The sequence below is a fragment of the Antechinus flavipes genome, chromosome 2 (assembly GCF_016432865.1).
Source record: "Antechinus flavipes isolate AdamAnt ecotype Samford, QLD, Australia chromosome 2, AdamAnt_v2, whole genome shotgun sequence".
Lineage (NCBI taxonomy): Eukaryota > Metazoa > Chordata > Mammalia > Dasyuromorphia > Dasyuridae > Antechinus > Antechinus flavipes.
This window is the reverse complement of record NC_067399.1, coordinates 640,126,908-640,149,678: the sequence shown is the minus strand read 5'-3', so window position 1 is coordinate 640,149,678 and position 22,771 is coordinate 640,126,908. Positions and strand designations below refer to the sequence as shown.

Sequence of the window (22,771 nt, the reverse complement as noted above, 5' to 3'; positions counted from 1 at the left end):
AGGGACTCAACTTGTCCAGCTCCCTCCCACTAGGCAAAACAAGTGGCCAAACAAGTATATATTGGAATTATCGCTCTCACTCCACCCTCGGCAGCCAAGGCCAGTAATAATGCTCTTGGAACAACAGTTTTTCCATTGCTTGGGTTCTCAGCATCTCTCCTCAAAGGCAAGGTGTGATTTTTTCTGTTTGATTCCTCCACCTGGATTCTGAGAGCAAAAGTCTAGTGTGGGAGGAGCAAGGGAATAGGGGAGAGAAGGGCAGGGAATGGGGTCTCTGACCTGGGCAGTCCATCCGTATCCTTCATCCTTTCCAGTCGGTCTAGCATGATCTGGGTGGGGCCGCCACCCCCATCCCCAAAACCATAGAGGAAGGCACTGTGATTCACCCTCCCTTTGTCCTTGTTGTTGTTCATAGTTTTTAGCACCTGGAAGAAGCCATCAAACCCCAAATACATCATACCCAAGCCAAACTCAGGGAAAGAGAGATCTTAAAAAGCCAGTCCACTATTCCCTTTTCCCAACCAAACATCAGGAGAATCAAGAGGTTTGGACTATCCTTATATAATTTCCTGTATCTATATTCCCAGGCTCACCTCTTCTACACGGCCTTCCATCCCATAAGAATCTCCAGGAGGAAAGTGGGCCAATACCCGGGAACCATCAATTCCTTTCCAGAAGAACGTATGATGCTATAAGGATAGAGGAGGGAGACACAAAAAGAAAGGGGCAAATTAATACAAGGAATATAGAGGATGGGGGCCCTATGGCCTTATGGGCTCTGGCCCCAGGGTGGATGGGCAAGGTAAGGAGAAAAGTCTGAGCCTAGGAAGCCATGAGTCCTCTACACTTAGTGGGGGTAGAAGAAGGGGTGCCGTTCCCAGAGGCAGTGCAATACAAGGACTACAAACTGGAGTCCTGGCTCGACCACTTCACCTTTGAACCTGCTTCCTCATCTGCAAATGGTCATCCTGACACCTTACCTGCCTGAAGGGAGGGATTGGGACTAAGTGATTTTTTGAAGAGATTTTTTTCAGCTCTGAGTTAAGGTTTGGCGAGGGCTGAACTGACCCTTCTATCCACCAGAAACAATAGCTAGCCAAGTGGGATCCCCACCGTGCATACCATGCACGTCCTTCCCCTGCCCCCCAGGTCCTTCTTACTAACAGGGAAGGAGTTCACCAAGTTCCAGCTCAGCTTCTGCGTCAGGAAGCGCTGGATGCCACAGCCACGCATGATCTGGGGGAGCTGGGCCGAATATCCAAATGTGTCTGGAAGCCAGAACTGGGAAGAACAAGAGATGGTGAGTTTCTGTCAAACCAGAATCAAGACTCTAACTATCTCAACTGTTTCTTTCTCTACCAACAGGTCATGGTGCCGCTGGCCTGCTGACGGGATTTAGGCTTGTTCAGATAGTTCTGTACCCGGTGTCACCAGGAAAGGGGAAGATGGGGCCCAGGGACAAAGGCAAGATGGAAGCAGGGGGGCTTACCTCAGAACACACTTTTCCAAATTCTTGAAGGAAGAAGTTCTGTCCTTGAAGGAACTGTCTCACCATGGATTCTCCACTGGGAAGGTTCCCATCCTGAGTAAGCAAAAGTCACCCCACAATCTCTGACCCTCTACACTTGGTAATAACCTCACTTACGGCTATGACTTCAACCTCCACCTCTACACAAATGACTGCCTGACCTACCTCTCCACCCATGATCTGAATTCTGAGCTCCAGACCCACGTCTCTGGATGGTATCCCCCGGAAGGATGTCTTACATTAAACTTCACGACACATTCAGTCTAAGTTTATTATCTTCCCTCCAAACCCATTCGCCCTTTGGACTTCACAGTGCCATTCAGCCAGCTAACAGATATATCATCTGCCCCTCTCTCCTACAGCACCTTTCAGGTTATCCCACTGCCCGGCCCCAGGAGAGGCTCCCTCACCACTTCCACAGGCAACGACTGCCCTGCCTTCTAACAGGGTTTTGCCATCTCCATTCACTAAGGCCTCGTCAGTGTTCTCAAAAACCTGCAGGAACTCCGTGCTTTCTCCTTGCGTTCTAGCACCTTGCCCTTCCTAACCTGGCAGCTCACTGCCTCTCCCAAGTCAATGGTACTTTTCTTGAGCCCAAATGAACCAACAGGAAGCCTCTGAACAGTCGGTGTGCCTTTCTGTGCCTAGAATGCCCCACTTCCCATTCACTAAATTGCTACCATCCCTTTAAAGTTCAAATGTTACTTCCCACTGATCCCTCTTTCTCTGCTTTCTCTGATCCCTCTAACTGTGCTTCTATACTTTCGCACAGCATTTTGTTTTGCAATTTTCTAATGCACTTATGGGGGTAGCTGGATTGTGCTGTAGAGCGCTGGGTCAGGAAGATCTGAATTCAAATCTGGCTTCAGACATTTCCTAACTGGGTGACCCTGGGTAAGTCACTTTACCCTGTTTGCCTTCGTTTTCTCATATGTAAAATGCGCTGGAGAAGGATATGGCAAGGCACTCCAGTATCTTTGCCAAGAACAAAATAGAAAGAAAAGACTAAGACCCTGGTAGAGAATCCGTTATGATGATAAGGTGGAAGTAATAACTGGTTGACATTTATTAGAAAGGGGCAGGCAGCTCTCAGAGAGCTCCCTCTGAGACACAAGAAGTGTCCTCAGAAATGTGGGAGAAGGGAAGAGATAATGAGATCAGGAAAGGGACACAAAGAGCTGTTCCAGCCAGGAAGATTCTTACCATTTCGACCCAGGTGCCACCCACTGGAATAAACTGTCCTGCACGGACATATTCCTTGATTCGGGAATACAAGCTTGGGTAGTACCTCTTCACCCACTCGTACTGTTGTGCCTGGGAATGGAGAATAAATTTATTTTAATGGCTCTCTTGTAAAGGCTTTTTGTCTGTCAGCCCTGGACAGCAATCATCAGTCTTGTTAAAAGCATGGATGAATTCTGCATCCCTCCAACTCTCCCTCCTTAATCAATATGGCTCAAATTGGACCTAACCTATTTCTTATTCTTCCCTTCTGGAGTGAAGTGAAGCTCTGGTTAAAAACAAGGATGTCAGATTTCCATAAAATAGGCTAGGTAAATTCCCATTAAGTTATACTCTTGGATTCATTTCAGTCTTGGTGCAAGAACAAAGGTGGGAACCCTTTAAGTGAGAATTCAGACCCTAGGATTCAAATGATGATCCCTCCAACAAATGACCCAGACTATGTTTAGAAGCGTTTACCTTTTGGATCACGGAAGCCCACAAAAGCCCAAATATCTTTCCGTATACTAAAGCTTACATCCAGAACAAAGCACTCAAGGACAGAGGGAATTATAGGTATCTTCCTACTCTTACCTGAGAGCAAGCAAATGTAAACTGTGGATTCTTCTCCATGAGTTGGATGGCTGATGACCAACTACGAGCACATTTCCGGATTGTCTCCTTAAAGGGCCAGAGCCAAGCTATGAGGGAAGAGAATGGACACTCTTCTAGGAACTCATATCCCTTTCTTCTCCCAATCTCAAAACAGATTGTCTACCAAAGTCTCAGAACAATGTGAATCCATTAAAATCCCAACTCCTTAGCCAGATACAATGGCTTTATCTCAGCTGTAAGAGAGAGAGACCAGCCAGTTATTTTCTCTCACTTGGGCTTCTGTGGGGAGCTTACAGGTAGCAATATTCCATGTGATATAGACTTTTTTGACACTGTACCATCTCCCTTATTTCATTTAAATCTCAAATCCCATTCCATCTCTATCCACCTCTTCAGAAGTAAATAGTATTAATCTCATTACAGATGAGAAAACCAAAGTCCAGAGAGATTTAATGCTTCCTCCAAATCCTGCAACGAGTCAGTAAAAAGCTGATACACAGGCCCCTTGACCCCAGTCCAGCCCAACAGCAATCACATATAGTCTCTATCTTAAAGTAGAGCCCAGAAAAGTTCCCCCAGGAAGATAAGAATTGTGTTTTTAAAAGATGCTCAGGAATGGATACTGAGTTATCAGCTATGATATAGAAGCTGTTATCTGTCACACACCTCGTAGAATGGGGATTCCTTTTAGGTAAGGACAAGGAGGCAGTCAGTAGTCTTTGCAGTTCTCAAACTCTGTAGTCAGTGAGAATATGTCTCCTAGATCTCTCTCACTAAAATCCAGCGCCTATAAGTGAGAATGTTCTCTTTCCACATCCTTTTGACAGAACTAATTCATTAGGTTCACAATGAACTTGGAAGGGAATTTTCAAGATAACAACAATGTTTGGGGGCAGCTAGGAAGACAGAGCACTAGCCCTGGACTCAGAAGGACCTGAGTTCAAACCATTTACTAACTGTGTGACCCTGGGCAAGTCACTTAATCTTGCTTGCCTACCCTTCCCTACCATCTCACTCACCCCCTTTCCTGGAAAAAAAAAAAAAAAAAGATAATAAAGAGATTTTTCTTTTAGAGAACACAGAATCAAAACTAGTATTATTATAGTACATTTCATGGTATCAATAGACTAGATTTTGGTCTCCCCTTTCCAATATTAATTCTATCATCTGAGTAAGAACTTATTTAGCCCCATGCTTCAACTAAAGAGATTATATAAGATTATCTTTAAAGGTAGAATGCTAGACTAGATGATCTCTCAATATCACATTCAACTCTCAGTTCTATGATTATGATAACAATCATGGATAAATTCTGAATATGACATGCTATTCCTTAACTGTTCCATTCAAGAAATTTCTTTACAAAATTTTACTCTTGCGTTATAACATCCTTTACAAAGTCCTATAGACTCAATTCCTAGTCTTGTGTATGAGGGTGAAACTGGTTTCTTGAAAAGCTATGCCAATGAGTGAAAGCTCTGGAAGAATCTACCATGTTGGAATGGCTTTGGACATGGTCCTGGCAATAGACTATGCCTTGCCATATGAGGCCTGACTTTGTTATGTACCAAGAGGTTCATCACCAATACTTTGGTCACTTTAAGATGAATTATCTGGTGATGGCTATTCATGACACAAAAATACAAAATGACCCTCTCCAGCGACAGTGATGAAAAAAAAACAAAAAAGCAAAAATAGAAAAGGGGGCAAAGGGTACTGAGAATCATAGAGCTCTCAGAATGACGATAACCGAGGCTGGCATTGACCCATACTGACCTTGAAATGAAACCAGAAGAGAAAAGGAAATTGCAGCTAAATGGAAGGATAGATCACAGACTCTCTTTAGAAAGGCAAACAAAGGAACTGGGAGAGTTGGTTTTAAGATGTAACCAAAGGCAATGAGGAACATTACTTCATGGGACACTGTCATCTTGTATCTTAACAGCATATTAAGTGTCAACAAAAAGACCACCATGAAACTGATTGCACTTATGACACCTTGAAAGCTATAGGTATAAAGATAAGATTCTGTAGGCCTCAGCCCTCAGTTTCCCTCAATAGGGTAATTACAACATGAACTATCATTCACCCCTGTTTTGCAGCTGCTGAATAACCCTGGGAACAAATATAGCTTAAAGAACCCTGTCCTGTGTGGATTCTGGCCAAATCCACCAAGGACGCAATATCTACATCCTGGAACTAGCCACTCCAGGAGTAGCTTTATTCTTTACTCTTGGCGCACTCTGGCAGGACTGGCCTCCTTCTGGATTCGCTCAAGAAAGTAAAGTCAGTATTGCTGGCATTTAATCACCTTTGTTCCCTATTTAAGTCATGAAAGATCACTAGCCAAATTGGAATCTCACCCATGGAGACAGACAAGTAAAACTAAAGAAGTCATAGACCATCACTATTAAAAACTACTGCAGACCCAGATATTTTTATCCTCTCAATCCCCCAAAAAGGAAAGAATAACTTTAACAAAGGAAAGATTCAAAAGGGAAAAGAATGCGACTTTTTTTAAACAAGAATTACAGGAATACCTAGAAGAAATGAAACATTAAAAAAAATAATAAAAGTACTAGTTGAAAGAATTGAAAGGAGAATCAGCAGCTTAGAATAGAAAGTAGTAAACTTTTGAAGATAGATAATAGGTCTGCTGAAAATTAGAAAAGACTAAATAGAACCTGGTAACTCCACATGACAGCAAAAAATTTTAGAACAAAATATATCTTGCTAAATGGTCTATAATACCATAAAGTAATATCAATACTAAACATATATGCACCAAGTAGTATAGCATCCAAATTCTTAAAGGAGAAATTAAGTCAATTATAGGAAGAAATAGACTGAAAAACTATACTAGGGAGGACCTTAACCTCCCCTTTTCAGAATCAGATAAATCTAACCACAAAATATACAAGAAGGAAGTTAAGGAGGTGAACAGAATTTTAGAAAAGTTAGATATGATAGACACTGGAGAAAAGTGAACAAGGATAGAAAGAAATCTTTTTCTCTGCAGTATATGGTATCTAAACAAAAACTGACCATATATTAGGGCATAAAAGGTTCACAATCAAATGCAGAAAGGCAGAAATATTAAATACAGCCATTTCAGATTATGGTGCAATAAAAATTTCATGCCATAAAAGGACATTGAAAGACAGATTAAAAATTGATTAGAAATTAACAGTCTAATTCTAAAGAATGAGTGGGTCAAACAACAAATCATAGCAACAATCAATAATTTCATCCAAAGCAATGAAAATGAGACAACATACCAAAACTTATGGGGTGTAGCCAAAGCAGTTCTTGGGGGAAATTTTATATCTCTTAAATGCTTACATGAATAAAACAGAGAAAATCAATGAATTTGGAATGCAACTAACAAAGCAAGACAAAAGACAAATTAGAAATCCTTAATTAAATACCAAATTAAAAATTCTGAAAATCTGAGATTAATAAAATTGAAAGTAAAAAAATTATTGAACTAATAAAACTAGAAGCTAGCTTTATGAAAAAAATCAATATAAGAGATAAGCCACTGGTTAATTTGATTTAAAAGAAAAGAAAGAAGAAAAACCAAATTACCAGTATCAAAAATGAAAAGGGTGAAGTTACCACCAATGGAGAGGAAATTAAAATAATAATTAGGAACTATTTTGCCCAACTGTATGCCAATAAGTCTGACAATCTAAGTGAAATGGATGGATATTTACAATTTTCCAAATTAACAGAAAAGAAAAGAAAATATTTAACCCTATTTTAGAAAAAGAAATTGAGTAAGCCATCAAAGAACTCTTTTAAAAAAAATCACCAAGGTCAAATGGATTTACAAGTGAATTCTACCAAACATTTAAAGAACAATAAATTATAATATAAATTGTTTGAAAAAAAAAATAGGTGAAGGAGTCCTTCTTTTTATGAAACAAATAAAATGCTGATATCTAAACCAAGAAGTGTCAAAACAGAGTAAAAAAAGTACAGACCAATTTCCTTAAGGAACATTGATGCAAAAATTTTAAATAAGTTATTTGGAGAATTTGTAGCAATTTATTACCTGGATAATATACTATGACCAGGTAGAATTTATACCAGGAATGCAGGGCTAATTCAACATCAGGAAAATATCAGCATAATTGATCATATCAATTACAAAACCAACAGAAATCACATGATTATCTCAACAAATGCAAAAAAAGCCTTTGACAAAATATTACACCCATTCCTATTAAAACACTAGAGAGCACAGTATAAATAATAATAATTAAAATAATAAGCAGTATTTACCTAAAATCTTCAGCAAGCATTATATGTTATGAGGATAAGCTAGAAGGCTTCCCAATAAGATCAGGGTTCATGAAGTAAGGAGCCCATTATCAACAGTATTATTCAATATAGTACCAGAAATGTTAGCTTTTACAATAAGATAAGAAAAGGAAATTGAAGGTCTTATAATAGACAATAAAGAAATAAAACCACCACTCTTTGCAGATAATATGGCATATACTTAGAGAATCAATTTAAAAAATTATCTGAAATAATTAACAACTTTAGGAAAATTGCCAGATATAAAACAAATCCACATAAATCATTTGCATTTCTATATATTACCAACAAAGTCCAGCAGCAAAAGATAGAAAAGGAAATTCCATTTAAAATAACTTTAAATAATATAAAATTTCTGGGAGTCTACCTGCCAAAACAAACCCAGGAATTATATAAATACAATTACAAACACAAATACAGTCATATCTAAATAATTGGAAAAATATCAATTGTTCATGGATAGGCTGAACTAATATAATAAAAATTACAATTCAATCTAAATTAATTCACTTATTCAGGGCCATACCAATCAAACTGCCAAAAAATTATTTCATGGAACCAGAAAAAAATAACAACAAAATTCATCTGGAAGAACAAAGGTCAAGAATATCAAGAGAAATAATGAAAAAAAAATTAAAAAGAAAGGGGCTTAGCCATACTAGATCTAAAACTATATAGAAAGCAGCAGAAACAGAGTGGTGGATCAGTGGAAGAGGTTAGATTTACAAAAGATACAATAGTCAATGATTACAGAAATCTACTATTTGATAACCCCAAAGACTCCAACTTCTAGGATAAGACATATGACAAAAATTGCTGGGAAAACTGGAAAATAATAAGGCAGAAACACACTACTGACCAACATTTCACACCCTATACTAAAATAAAGTCAAAATGAGTACATGATTTAGGCATAAAGGGTAGTACATAAGCAAATCAAAAGAGCAAAGTCAGATCTATGGAGAATGGAAGAATTTATGATCACACAGGAGATAAAACATTATGAAATGCAAGATGAATAACTTTGATTACATTAAATTCAAATGTTTTTTCACAAAGCCAATGCAATCAAGATTAGAAGAGAAACAGAAAGCTGGGAAACAATTTTTACAGATAGTATTTCTAATGAAAACCTTATTTCTAAAATATAGAGAGAACTGAGTCAAATTTCCAAAAAATATATATCATTTTCCAATTGAAAAATGGTCAGAGAATACAGAGAAGCAGTTTTCAGATGAAGAAATTAAAACCATCTATAGTTCTATGAAAAAAATATTCTAAATCACTACGATTAGAGAAATGCAAATTAAAACAACTCTGAGGTATCACCTCATATCTATCACATTAGTTCATATGACAGAAAAGGAAAATGATAAATGTTGCAGATGTGGGAAAAATGGAACACTGAAAGTTGGCGGTGGAGTTGTATCCTGCCAACATTCTAGAAAGCAATTTGGAACTATGTCTAAAGGGCTATAAAACTATGCATACCTTTTGATCCAGCAATACTTCTACTAGATCTACATCCCAAAGAGGTTTTTTTTTAAATGGAAAAGGATCTACATGAACAAAAATGTTTATAGCAGCTCTCTTTGTGGTGGCAAAGAATCGGAAATCAAGATGTCCTTCAATTGGGGAATGGCTGAACAGATTCTAGTATGTGAATGTAATAGAATACTACTATTCTATAAGAAATGATGGGCAGACAGATTTCAGAAAAACCTGGAGAGACTTAACATGAACTGATGCTAAATGAAGTGAGCAGAACCAGGAGAACACTGTACATACTAACAACAACATTGTGTGGATAATCAGCTTTTGTAGATTTTGCTCTTCTCAGCAATACAATAATCCAAGACAAGACTCATAATGGAAATGCTATTCACGTCAATAGAAAGAACTATGGAGTCTGAGTACATACTTTTAAAACTTTTTTTGTTGTTTTTTCTTTTTTTTTTTTTTAAATATTCTTTCATAACATGACTAATGTGGAAAATGTTAATTATGATTATACATGTATAACCTATATTGGTTGCTGTCTTAAGGAGGGAAAAAATGGAAATCAAAATCTTATAAATTTTTAAAAAAGAAAAATATGGCAAGACTTGGACTTATGAAATAATTTGCTATCCACCTGCAGAGAAACAAATGACAAGTAGAAACAAGCACGGTATGGTCTTACCTATGTATATATGAATGTCTATGTGCACATTTATCGATATTTATGTATATGTGCATGTATCTAATGTCCATATCTGTACTTGTACTTGAAGCATTCTTTAGAACAAATTAGGGGGAAGAAGGGAAAAACAAAGTAAAAGGTACACAACAGAGAACAAAATCTCAAAAGAAACAAACAAAAAAGCTAGGCAGCTTTGAAAACAATGTTTACTATTTATTATATAGCCTTTCTTGGAAATGGAAATTTATTGTTTTATACTGAATCCTCTCATATTCTGCTGCATACATGGCAATTTTTTTTCCCTTTTCTCCTTTTTTATGTTTAAAATAAATTGTAGAATTTACAAAATAATAACAAAAAGAATCATAAGATTCCTTAAAAAAACATGATTTTTTAAAAAAAGCATGGACACTCTATTTTGAAAAATCATAAATGAGAACTGCCCAGGTCTTTTAAAACAAGAACACAAAATGAAGTCACAGAAAAAATTCAGAATTCTTGTTAAAAGAAAAAATACTACAAGTAAAGGAAGCAGTTCAAATATCAAGGACCCGCAATAAGGATTACATGAGATCTGGGTAGCTTCTACTATAAACAAGAGCAGACTTAGAATCAGAATACCGTATTTCAAAAGGCTAGAGAAATAGACTTAAAACTAAAAATAATTTCCTCTGAAAAACAGTATTATCTGACAGCAGAAAAAGAAATGATCATTAGAGGACTATCAAGCATTTCTGATGAAAAGACTAGTTAAGCAGGAAGGTAAACTTATTTGAACACTTAAAAGGAGTTGAATGATGATGTAGTGATACTAGTCTAAGCAGGGGAGAAAAAACAAAGATCATTTAGAATTTTAATGTCTTCATATGGAACCAAGGAAAATTTATTGAACTGTGCATAGTCTTGACCCAGCAATAACTATTACTTTAAGTCTATACCCCAGAAATTAAAGAAAAGGGGAAAGGATCCATATATGCAAACCTATATCTGGCATGTATTACATGACAGTTCTTACAATGGCAAGAGCTAGAAACTCTAGGTTTACATGCTTTCTCTTTTCTGTGTCACATTTCTGATTGCTGGCATAATCTGACTAGACCACATATGGACTAAGTGGCAGAGGTGCCCCAAAAGCCGCTTCCTGGATCCCAGTCCAATCTCTACCCTAGCTTTGTCTCGCCCTTTCCATTTTCTTCCTCTACACACAGACCTTCCCTCCCTCTGCCCAGTGCCCTCCATACCTGAGTCAATGTGGCAGTGCCCTATAGCATGGATGGTGTGCTGGCTGTCCCCATTGCGCTGGCGGAAGATACCCGATGCCAGGGAACGGGCTGTCGAAAAGGTACCAGGGTCAGTTGGGTCACACATGTTCACCATCTGGTTGGCTGTGTAGAGGGCCTGGAAACTCCGCTGGCTGCCCTCCCCAAGGCACTAATTGGGGCAGGAGACAGAAGCGGGATAAATAAGACTTATACACAGTGAGAAAGAGAGCTTTTCAGCAGGGCCTGACCTTATTCTATCACTTTTAGAGGATCTGTCTATGGACAAAACATTCTCTTCCTTCATTGTTGCCATTCCCTTATTCAAGCCTGAATTATCTGCTCCTCGTTCAGGCATCTGAAGCTATTTCAACACCAGCTTGACTGATTCCATGACACAACACGCTCACCTGCCTCTCCCCCTTTGCTCCATACGTTTCCCTCATTGAACCACTCTCAGCCCACCATCCTCCTCTTTCCTCACTCTTCTCTGCCTATTTAAATTTGGCCATCCTTCCAGATCCAGCTCTTCTGGGGAGCCCTTACCAACCATTCTGGCCCACACTTGTCAATCCCTTCTCTTCACTCTACACATGTACAGGCTAAAGTGAGAGTTTGGCATAGAATTACTGCCTCAGCTTCCTTTCCTGCTGTCATAGGATGGGTACACCATGGGTGCTCAGGATGTCTTTGTTCATTGATGGAAAAAGAAGTGACACAGGGCTTGTAGCTACCTTGGCCATGCCCAGGAGGATTTCCATATCCATCATCAGGTCATAAACATCCCGGTGGAACACCGCCATATCAGCCCGGGTCACATTGAATCTCTTCTCATTGTCAGGTGGTGCAATCATGCTGCCTTTTCCGGCTCCAAAGAGCCCATTGCAGGCAGTTTCTACATACAGAGTCAGGCTGCAGAAGGAGAAATTGTCAGAACTGTAAAAAAGTAATTCAGGGGGAAAAGCAAAGAGGGTGACCCAGGACCCTGAAGATCATCCAACTGTTTCCTCTCACCCCCCGGGATACCTAGTAGGTCAGAGCAAAGGGAAATAAAACAGCTCCAACATCAAATCACCATTATTATATACAAAGTGTTAACTTGCTGTTACAATGTTTTCCTTAAATCAAAGAGGCAGAATGGAGTCAGCTTCAAAGTCAGGAAAATCTGTGTGACCTAAAACAAGCTGCTTAACCTCTCAGCGACTTAGGCAATTTTTCTGACTACAAATTAAAAAGAAGTGGCTGATCTTTACTACTGGAGAGGTTTTCCTCAACAGAAATCAATGGAATCACAGGTACAGACCAAATTAAGAGATTTCATGGCTAAAAACTGGCCACTAGCTAGAAAAATTGAGCAAACTCCTGCACTGTATTCTGCTGAAAGCCTATCTGTGCACTTCTCTTGGTCATGCACTATGTAAAGACAGAGCAATGGGGGGCCCAAAGCCAAAGAAAGGGTTAATATTGCACTTAGGAAACTGCACAGTATTATCAATTATCTCAAAATATTCATTTGCCACAAAACGCCATTTTTCTAAATGCCAATATTCTCCTGGTGATGTTATAAGGTAGCAAATCACAAAACAGAACAATCTCTGAAGAATTACTCTATCGAGGATCCAAAAGGAAATAGTGGATAGAAGCAGCATATTAATAAGGATGATGAGCATAAAAATTGGCATCAAAAATATCATCCAAGAAATATATGACCAGAAAAGGAGGTGAGTCAGTCATATAACAGAGGAAGGGTTACTGGAGAAAACCCAAGATTGTCACTAGAAGGTATGGAATGTTAAAAGAAAGGAAGGAAGACTCTAGAAATTAGACAGATTCTTTATGAAAGATTTAGAGCAGGACATGGACAAGAGTCAAAAAAATAAGTTAGCCTAAATGAATTGTGTCCATAGAATATCTGCCCATAGAAAGAACCTACCTGGATGAAGTCACAGTTCCACTGAAGTCTGAAATACCTGCCTAAGTGGCTGCTTGAGTCCCTGCTCATCCTCTTTCCAAAAAGAGACAGACCTTGGTATTTTGATTCAATTCAATTCAACAGATATCTACTGGATGAAATACGTTGTGCTAGATGCTAAGACCAAGAGATAATTTAGATAAGACTTGGTCTTTACCCCCAAGGAACATCTATTCTAGTAAGTTAGTCAGTATTTCACAAATTGTGTCTGGATTTCATGAGTTTCATGTTTTAGGCTAGGAATCAAGGTTCAGACATTTTCATGTAACCAAAAGAGATGGTACTGATTAAACAAATAAGTGGCGAGGAGAACAGAAATGTGCACAAAGAAAATAATTAGTGAATTTTCTAGTTGTTCTTCCTCACTATAGACACTGGCACAAATAATGGTCTACCCTCCATGCTTACCTAAAAATCTAGACTATTTCTCAGTTATGCAAATTATAGATCATCCAAATGTCTGGACCAGAACAGGTACTTAAACAGATGCTTGTTTGTTGTCTAACTGACTGAAGGAATGACTGTGTGTGGCTTCCACACTGTACTCCAAATGTATTTCAACAGATATTTATTAAGGGCTTTCTATACTCTTGGTCTTTGTCCCAATGAATTTACAATTTAGTAGGGAGATAATACAAGTGTAGAGGAGGCCAGAGATGCAGGAGAAATTATGGTCAGTACTTGAAGCTCACCAGGAAGGCCTTGCTAAAAAGGTACCAATCTGAGGCAGCCTTAAAGGAAGGAAAATTATTTGGCTAGTCAGAGAGATATGGAAAGAGTTCATTTCAGGCACAAAGGGTAATATGTGTTCGTGTGAAAAAGAGGGAAATGGCAGCATGGATCTGATTAAACTAGTTGTCTAGTCTAGCAATGCAGAGTAGATGAAAATAAATAGTATGAAATAAGCCTAGAAACATGGGCTAAAGCAAGATCACAGAGGGCCTTGCATGCCCAGCTAAGCAATCTGAATTTTATTTGGTGGGTAATGAACAAATTTGGATAACCTGAAGATTTCTGACAAAGGGGGCTAGTATTGTTGGGTATGCAGCTGGGTGGGTAGGTGTACATTTGTGCTCACATAGATTTATTATAACTTCAATTAGCTGGTATTCCATTCCTATCTGGCAGTTCCAAACCCCAAACTCCATCAGCTTTGTTGCGTTTGTGGGGCTGCTCCCTTGGCCACTCCCTCCCTCCCTCCAAGGGATTCACTCGCCTCCAGGGATCTCCTTCCTTCATCTTGTCAGTCAGGATGTAGCTGGTCTTCTCACCCATTTTGGTCAAACCCTGAGTGGGGAGGAGAGATCTGGTCCTGAGTCCACTCAGCTACCAACTTAGGCAAATGACTGGACAGGGGCCCAGATATGATAGGGAGTCCTTTTATCATATTCCCTGTAGGGTGTTTCCATCCATTTTTTCTCCAGCTCTAGATCAACAATTCTCAGGGATCAGGAGCTGTGGCTAAGAAGGAAACTATGCACACAGTCTTCTTGGCTACTTAACTTTCTCCTTGAGCAGCAAAATTCCATTTCTTTAAGTCAGAGTTTATTAGAAGGAAACCAACTATTCTAAGGGATTGTATGATAGGAAAACCCCTGGCCCAGGAATCTTAAGAATTTTAGTCCCAAATCTGCTACTGATTTGCTGTGAGACCTAACAAGTCACTTAATTGATTTGAGTTTTTCTATCCATAAAAATAAAAAAAAATTACTCCCAGGCTTACATATTTCACAGGAAGGCTATGAGAATTAAATAGGATAAATATTTAGAAACAGTTTTGAAATTGCACAGTCAAAGGTTATACACAAGCAAAAGATCAATTATTATGTTAACTGATCAAGATAACACACAATAGTTCATAGTCACTACTCCTCTAAGGACAAATGTCAATCAAGGAAAAGCAACTCATAGACTAGAAGTGAACATCTGGGTCAAACAGCAAGTCAGAGACAGGCTTGGGTGCGGAACCCATAGCTCTGAACCACCCCATGCCCCAATCTTGAACTCAGTGAGTTCCCTAAGTTCCCATCTGGGCAAAGCCAGTAAGAGTAGTGGTATTTAAAAGGAGGTTGTATCCCAGGCTCTTTAAGAACCACAGGGCAAAAGAAATCCAGATCATTCCCCACCAGGAAGGGTACTGGCAAGTCTTTTGGGCCCTTTAGTTCCCATGTTCTTGGGAGGCAGGAGCTTTAAACTGTCACTTAGCAGTATCCAGTTATGGAAACAAACTGTGTAAAGATTCCTATTTGCTGTCTCACCTGGACTGGTTCCCCATTCCTCCACAATAGGCTTTCTCCATCACTCTCCCAGAGAAAGTGAATTTCATGACCCATCCAAGTTTTGGGGATAGTCACCTCCACTCGGAACCAGCAGGTCCACCATCTACAAGAGACACAAAGAAGAGGTCTGGATGACAAGAGCATAGAGTCAAGGGGCTTTGGTTTAGGAAACAGAAAAGTCAATTTCAATTAAGTTGTCAATAGAACAATGCCTTTGTCCAGATACAACGAAACCAAGAACACAGAGCATGGTGGAGAAGCTAGTAAACTTCATTTTCAAGGAATTTATCATGTCAGGTCAGCACAATCACCAGGGATTTACTGAGTACATTTTAGAATTGTACTGGGTCCAAATGACCAAATGTGTCATGTGAATGACCAAAAAAGTCAAGAGACAGTTCTCTTTCTGGAGTTGCTAAGTAGAGAAGATTCACACACAACCAGAAAACAGTCAAATGCTGGGGCAGAGGGCATGACCTGAGTGATAAGGATCACATCCTATCTGCTGAGTTTAGCTGAAGTAGCCCTAGCAGGCTTCCTGAAGGAGCCAATACTTGAGGTGGGCCCTGAAGGTTAAAGAAGATGGAGAGAGAGCACCAAGGGAAGGAAGGCAAGGGTTTATGGAAGGATATTTCTTTTCACTAACTTTAGCTTTCCTTTGTAATTGCATGTGCACACACGCACACACGCACACACTCACACGAAAATAAGATTCTGACAAGAGTCCACAGGTTTAAGTGGACAGACAAAGAGGTCCATGGCACACAGAAGAGTAAGAAAACCTAAATTTGAAGGAAGAATGTGAACAAAAGCTGATGTGGGAATAAGTATGGTATCTGAGATTATGCTGGATGCTATGTAGAATAAAGAAAAAATTTAAGAGATAATTCCTGAGCCCTGAACAAGTAGTAGGAGTTAGAAAGGCAAACCGTGAGAAGTCATTATTGAACTGATAGAGCAGTTCACCTAATGAGTCTGTGCTCATGTTCTGATTCAAATGGGATGGCCACAGAGCTCCTCTGAAAGTGGCTTTAAAAATGTGCTCTGGATATAACAATTGTGGTCCCAGAAGCACAATGCACCTCTGAGGAGAAATGGCCTAAGCTGGGGCAGGAGAAGCAAGGGATAGTTGAGTCTATAACACTAAAATGTGTGCTACAGGGGTGAGGTGGAACCCTTTTGTTCGGAGGCAGGTCTCATTCCCTGACAAAAGGCCCACTGACCACGCAGATCTAAACTAATTCAGACTAGGAGGACCTCAGCTGGAGAATCAACTTCCCAGGAAGAAAAAAAGGACTCGAGTTTCTCTACCTTCCGATGGAGCAATCTGGTAACTCAGTACAGCAGAAAGAACCCTGAGGGTGAGGCTTGAAGCCAGGCTCTGCTATTCACACATCTATGTCTAACTAAGCTACAGCCATGGGGCTCAATTTCATCTAAAAAGGAAGAGGCAACATGATCTTTAAAGCCTTTGCCTCTTCTAAACCCATCAGGGAAAGAAGAGAAAGTAGTATACTCAAAGAAAGAGAGGAATAATCGGCCAGCATTTATTAGTTACCTTTTATGTCAGAGAATTGTGCTAAAGGGTTAAAAGGAATAAGAAAAAAAAAATTTAAAGTAAGGAATAAAGCTCCATTAGGAAAATAACCTTCTGCCTAAGAGCCAAGATTGAAAGGAAGGCAGGAGGCCTAGACTGTGGGACGTCGTGAATATCAAATTCAGGTGTACAATGGACATGATAAGGAGTCTCTGAGAGTTCATGAGTAAAGGGCCAGTCAGAGCTGAGTACAACAGAGGACAGCCTCTCCTATCCTTCCAGTTCTCTGGAATCAAGCAATCAGCACACTAGAGAGAGGAGAGAAACATCTTTCTGGTCTATTCCTGGATCCTACTGTCTAATGGTCTACATTAGCCCTGAAAAATTTCTATTTGGTGATCTGCATGTCTTCGACATTTGAATCTGCATTTTCACACTATCTATATCTAAGAGTGTAAGTCTCTGAACCAAGATTCTCAACTCTAGGGAGGTAATGATTCTGGATTTCTACTGTGATCTTAAGGGATGTCTCAAAAAAATCTCAAATCAATTTCAATTATATTTTACTTTTTTTTTTCCCCAAAAAAGGACACACTTCTCATGAGTCCTTTCCTGACTAGTTCAAACAACAGCTTGAAAAACAAAGTCTAATATATAAAGCACAAGAAATGTCATACTATTCTCTTGAATTCAACAAATGTCTAATCAACAAAAGACAAATAAAGGACTTGAGATCCCAAAAAGAAACAAAGCCCTTGCCCATAAGGAGGTTATAGTCTCCTTCATGGGGGACACAAAAAATAGAATATTTTATGTTATCTAAGAGAAATGTGAACAAAATGCTTGAGAGTAAAATGGAGGAAAGTCATCTCCAGATAGGAACACATTTTCATGAGGAAGGTGGATTTGAGGAATGTCAGAAGGACAAATATGATTTCAGCAGAGAAGGAGGAGGAGGGGAAGCAGGTCATTTGGGACATAGAGGCAATGGCAGGAATGCCTATAGTGTAGAAATCACACACTCCAGTTTGACAGAATCATGGAAAATTTTTAAAAATGCATGGGATAAAACCAGAAGAGTAAGCTGGGGCCAGACTGTGAGGTCCCAAATGTTTGGAGGAGTTTATTCCCTTAAAAATTACTAATCAATGAAATGACAAGAATAAAGCTGTGCATGAGGAAAAGTGAATCAACAGGGACAATCTCTATTCTGTTTCATGTTTGTTAGCCTTATCTGTTCAACAAGACACAAAGTCCTAAGACCAAGGCCCAGGTCTTAATATCCTATTCTGACATTTACCTTGTGACCTTGTACAAAGCACTCAGTTCTCTAAGCCGGAGTTCCTTTATATGTAAAACAAGAATCCTTGTCCTACCCATTTCACCGCTTGGTATGATTATTTCAAGCACTCAGAACTGAGTTGTTATCATGCTATCTGACAGTTCAGGCTTGTGTACACAGCAGTATTCAGGAAGACTTTCTGACAAATGATGAAGCTGCTTGAGAACAGAGACCAGGCCCTGGTGATGGAACAGAAAAATGCTTTTGCTACATAACACTATCTCATTAGTATGCTGGTTACCTGAGAAAACTAGAAGAATGGGAGAGATCTCCTCTACTATATTCAGCTCTGACTGGCACCCTTTGGATTAGAATAGGCCTTCTAAGATCATGGCTCCATTTCAGATAGGGAAACTGGCCCTCCAGTGGAGAGTAACTCACCCAAGTGATACAGAAACATACTAGAAGATATAATTCAAATTCAAAATGATTTGTGATAGACTAGAACAATAACATGAAAACAACAAAATGAAATTTAATAGGAATAAATATAAGCAGTATGTACAACGACAACGTAACTACAAAGAACAACAACTACAAAATCACTGAAACTCAAACTTGTGAAATTATAAAACAAGTTTTGCCCCAATAATAATAATAAAAAAGACCCCTTCCCCCCAATTCCTAGAGGTCTATGGAACAATGCATATAGCATCAGATTTTTTTCAATGGGTAGAATGGTTTTGCTGACTTTTTTTTCCCCTCCTTTTTTCTTTTTTTTTTTAATCTATCATAAGGTTTACAGAGGGATAAAAGGGAAATATAAGATAAAAAACAAAATATACTAATTAAAACCATTTTTTTGAAAAGAATAAAGTTTTACATCTTGAAGCTCAAAAAATAAACTGCACTAACATAGAATGAGGGCAACTCACTAAACATCCTACTCATGTAAGGTATATGGAACATGTAGAGCATAGAAAGTAATAATATCTTAAAACTTAGCTACTAAGCACATTTGCCCAACTGTGGGCTCTTGAAGGCTGAACTAGGAATAATGAGGAGAAATGAGACGGAGACAGATTGAAACAGATTTCTGTTCAACATGAGGAAAAACTTCCTAACAATTAAAATTGCCTAATACTGAATTGGGCTGATTTGTGAGAGAATGGGCTCCCAGTCTCCAAAGTATTCAAAAGAAGCTTGAGATAGGATTCCGGTACTTAACTAGATGCACTGAATGGAACTTTTACAGTCACAAGTTCTAATTCTAATTTACTAATGAGACTCTGGATGCCAGCTCAGCTACCTGTGTAACTTCATACAAATCACTTCCCTGTTCTGGCCATGTTTCCTCATCAGTAAAATTCACTTCAAGGAAACAAACACTTATTAAGCACCTGCTATGTGAAAGGCATTGTTCTAGGCTTTGGGTATTAAAAAATAAAAATGAATTAGATGATCTCGAAGTCCATCTTCACTCCAAACTTATGATTCTATGATCTATGTTCTGAGCAATAGATAATAAAAGACTCATGAAGTAGACCTCAAATTCTTCCATTTTTTTCTTAATCCTCACTAAAGAAAGGTGGGGCTTACAATATGATCCACTGATAGGTTCTTTTTAAAAAATGTTTTCCCACCTTGCCTTGTCCCCAAACCCCAGGTTACTTACGTGGGTCCAAAGGCATCACCAACTTTGACCATGCGGAAGTTTTGCTGAATGGCCTGTTCATATGGCATCCGTTCTGGAGTCATGAAGCAGGACAGTGAAGTCACAGGGCAACTGTCTCCATAGAGTCTGGGAAAAGAAAGACAAATGTGTGCAGGTAATGTATGTACATAAACAAGCACTGATGGTTCTATATGAAATTCAGGGTTCTTTACAACTGATACCACGTAGCAGGAGAATGGGGAGAGGGTATGGATAGAAAGCCCCTCTCCAAACAATCATGTGCACATTCATGCTCAAGAAGGATATGTTAGAGATGAGCATGACACCGATTTTACCTCTCTAAGACTGTTTCCTTGTCTATAAAGTTAGGATGAAAGGCCTCCTCTGACAGCTCATGCTGATACAACAGTCACCCTGGGTACCTACCTCTGACAAGTTCTATGACACTAGCAAGGTTAATACTAGAGTGCCTCAGATAAGTGTGGATTCAGTGGACGGAGCTGGATTTGGAATCGGGAAGAGCAGGGATCCTGGGCAAATCTCTTAACTACTTCAGTTTCCCATTTTCCTTTGTGTGGTTATTGATCTCCTTGCCAAAGAGAGAACAGAGCAACCAAGGGCAATGCTAGTTTAGAATTTATATTATGTACTGTGTGTGTGTATATACATATGCATGTATATATACACACATACATAATACATGTTGTAATATAAATTCATTTGGGAAACCATACAAAGGAAAATAGCAGATTATGAATAGAATCATCTCATAAAAATGAGAAGTTATAGAGTTAAGGGAAAGGGAATAAGCACGATTTCAAGGCCTGGTCTATGCCAGGCATTCATTCTGATCCTTGGAGGGGACAAAAAGTTTGATGAAGAATTAGCATAAGACCAAATTAAAATAGATCATCCCAAGAGCACCACAAGATGAATCTTGGAAGTCCACATATGAGAATGGAATCATTTTGGTAACAGTCTTTTACCTCTAATGACAATGCTAATACTTCATTTGGACTGAGAAGGGGAAGTCTGGTGGAGTGCACAGAACACTGAAGTTCAAGATTGAATCCTGGATCTGCCATTTATAATCCCTGGACAAACTTTTTTAGGATTCATTTGCCTAATGAGGAAGTTGTTAAGGTGACTGGGAAGTAAGGAACTACTGGTAAGTGCTCAGTGACCAGCTTTCTTGGGGAAAAAACATATACCTGATGCACTGTTAAATTTAATCCTCATTATTGTTTTCATCATTTTCTTGCGTCTAGACAACCAACAAAACAATAACTCAAGCCCTGATTTGTAGCATTCACTGATTTCTTAAGTGTAAATGCTCATTCATAAAATGTGCCTTTTTTTTCAAGTAATTCTCCATTAGTTGTCTCTCCTCTTTGACTGGAGAGTTGATGGGTAGAGAAACAAATTCCTCAAAAAACCTTCCTTTTCAAAAGGCTCAGAACTTTCAGAATTTCTCCATTTTCAATCAACAATTCAATTTGGTTTCAATTCCACAGAACATCATGTCTCTAGCATCAAGTTCCTCATGATGCTCCCTCTCCTTTTGTGATTTGTCTTCTCCTATTAGATTGTAAGCTCCTTGAGGGCAAGAACTATCTTTTTCTTTTTTGTATCCCCATCACTTAGTACAATGCCTAACACATAGTAGATGATTAATAAATGTTCACTGAATTGAAATTTAACAACCAGCTCTCATGCACCAATAGCAGCTGGTTCCCCACTCACCCTTGCCTTTATTTCTAAGTTTAGGATCCTATAATGCAATGACAAAAATATGAACAGCTGGACCAGAACAGATAAACAGAGAAGAAATCTGTTATGGAAGCAAGACAATTTTGAGAGTACTGAAGGATCAATTTTTGAAGGATTTGACTGAATGACTAGAGAAAAAAAAATCAAGGTCAGTACTGTCATCTACTTGTAGATGTACAATAACTACTGATCTATATTCCTCCTCTCTCATCTACGAAAAATCTCTGTGCATTATCTACACAAATATCATAGGTATCCTAGATTAAAATATGAGAACAAGTAGGCCTTTATAAACAATACAGCAGATATTTTCAGTGCTAAAATATAAGATCAAGCAGCAACAAAAATAACTTTGCTTAAGAATATTCTGATTACCAACGCCAACAAAACTGGAAAGCAGTACCCTGGACAAAGACATCTGTCTTGTTGTGAAAAACATTCGATACAAAATCCATATAAAAAAGGGCATTTGTATGGATGGTGAGTTCCTACAGATGTCCCTGTTTATGGATGATAGCAAGTCACTAGATGCTACAAAGCCTCTTAAATGAGATGCCCAACTTCTAAAACGAATTCACCTTTACAGTATGTACAGGAAAATCAACTCAATAAAGATCAGTCATTGCCTGACTTATATAACATAGTTGTAAAGACCCAACAATTAGGTGATAAAATGGACCTAGAAATTATTTTTTTTTTTAAAGAAACTGTCCCAGACTGTTTTGCAGTGCTCTCCTAAATGAGAAAATTTAAAGGTCCTAGGTCCTTCAAGGTCATTTAGTTTTAATTCTTCCCACCCACTCTACCTCCTATTTATTTTGTGGTTGAAAACAAACATTCAGGAGAAATGACTGACAGTGCTGAAATTCACAAAGCAGACAAGTGTCAGTCAGGTCCTCTCATTCCAAATTCAGCAATCTATACCATGGGACCTCCCCAATAAACCCAAACCAGTGGTTCTCAAACTTTTGTTTTCAGTATCTTTATCCTATTAAAAATTATTGAGGATCTCTCCAAAGTATTTTTGTTTATCTGGATTATATATATAGACATTTGCCATATTGGAAATAAAAACTATTTTTGAATTTGTAGACTCTCTAAAAAGGTTTCAGAGATCCCCAGGAT

The 22,771-nt window shown here is 38.7% G+C and overlaps 1 protein-coding gene across 2 annotated transcripts in view; it reads right to left on the bottom strand.

Moving 5' to 3' along the window:
• The window catches only part of MAN2C1 (mannosidase alpha class 2C member 1), a 35,291-nt gene that overhangs the window by 10,360 nt on the left and 2,160 nt on the right, over positions 1-22,771 (bottom strand). Inside the window, exons 2-12 of one of the 2 annotated variants that reach the window (XM_051982214.1) lie at positions 19,877-20,002; positions 15,362-15,485; positions 14,320-14,390; positions 11,866-12,043; positions 11,114-11,303; positions 3,344-3,450; positions 2,732-2,842; positions 1,490-1,582; positions 1,165-1,281; positions 594-689; positions 280-425 (exon numbers count right to left, since the gene is read on the bottom strand). In XM_051982214.1, the coding sequence (XP_051838174.1) occupies positions 280-425; positions 594-689; positions 1,165-1,281; positions 1,490-1,582; positions 2,732-2,842; positions 3,344-3,450; positions 11,114-11,303; positions 11,866-12,043; positions 14,320-14,390; positions 15,362-15,485; positions 19,877-20,002 (1,359 nt within the window). Of the gene's footprint in view, positions 1-279; positions 426-593; positions 690-1,164; positions 1,282-1,489; positions 1,583-2,731; positions 2,843-3,343; positions 3,451-11,113; positions 11,304-11,865; positions 12,044-14,319; positions 14,391-15,361; positions 15,486-19,876; positions 20,003-22,771 lie in introns of those variants that run through there. The other variant, XM_051982215.1, reaches the window with a different exon arrangement.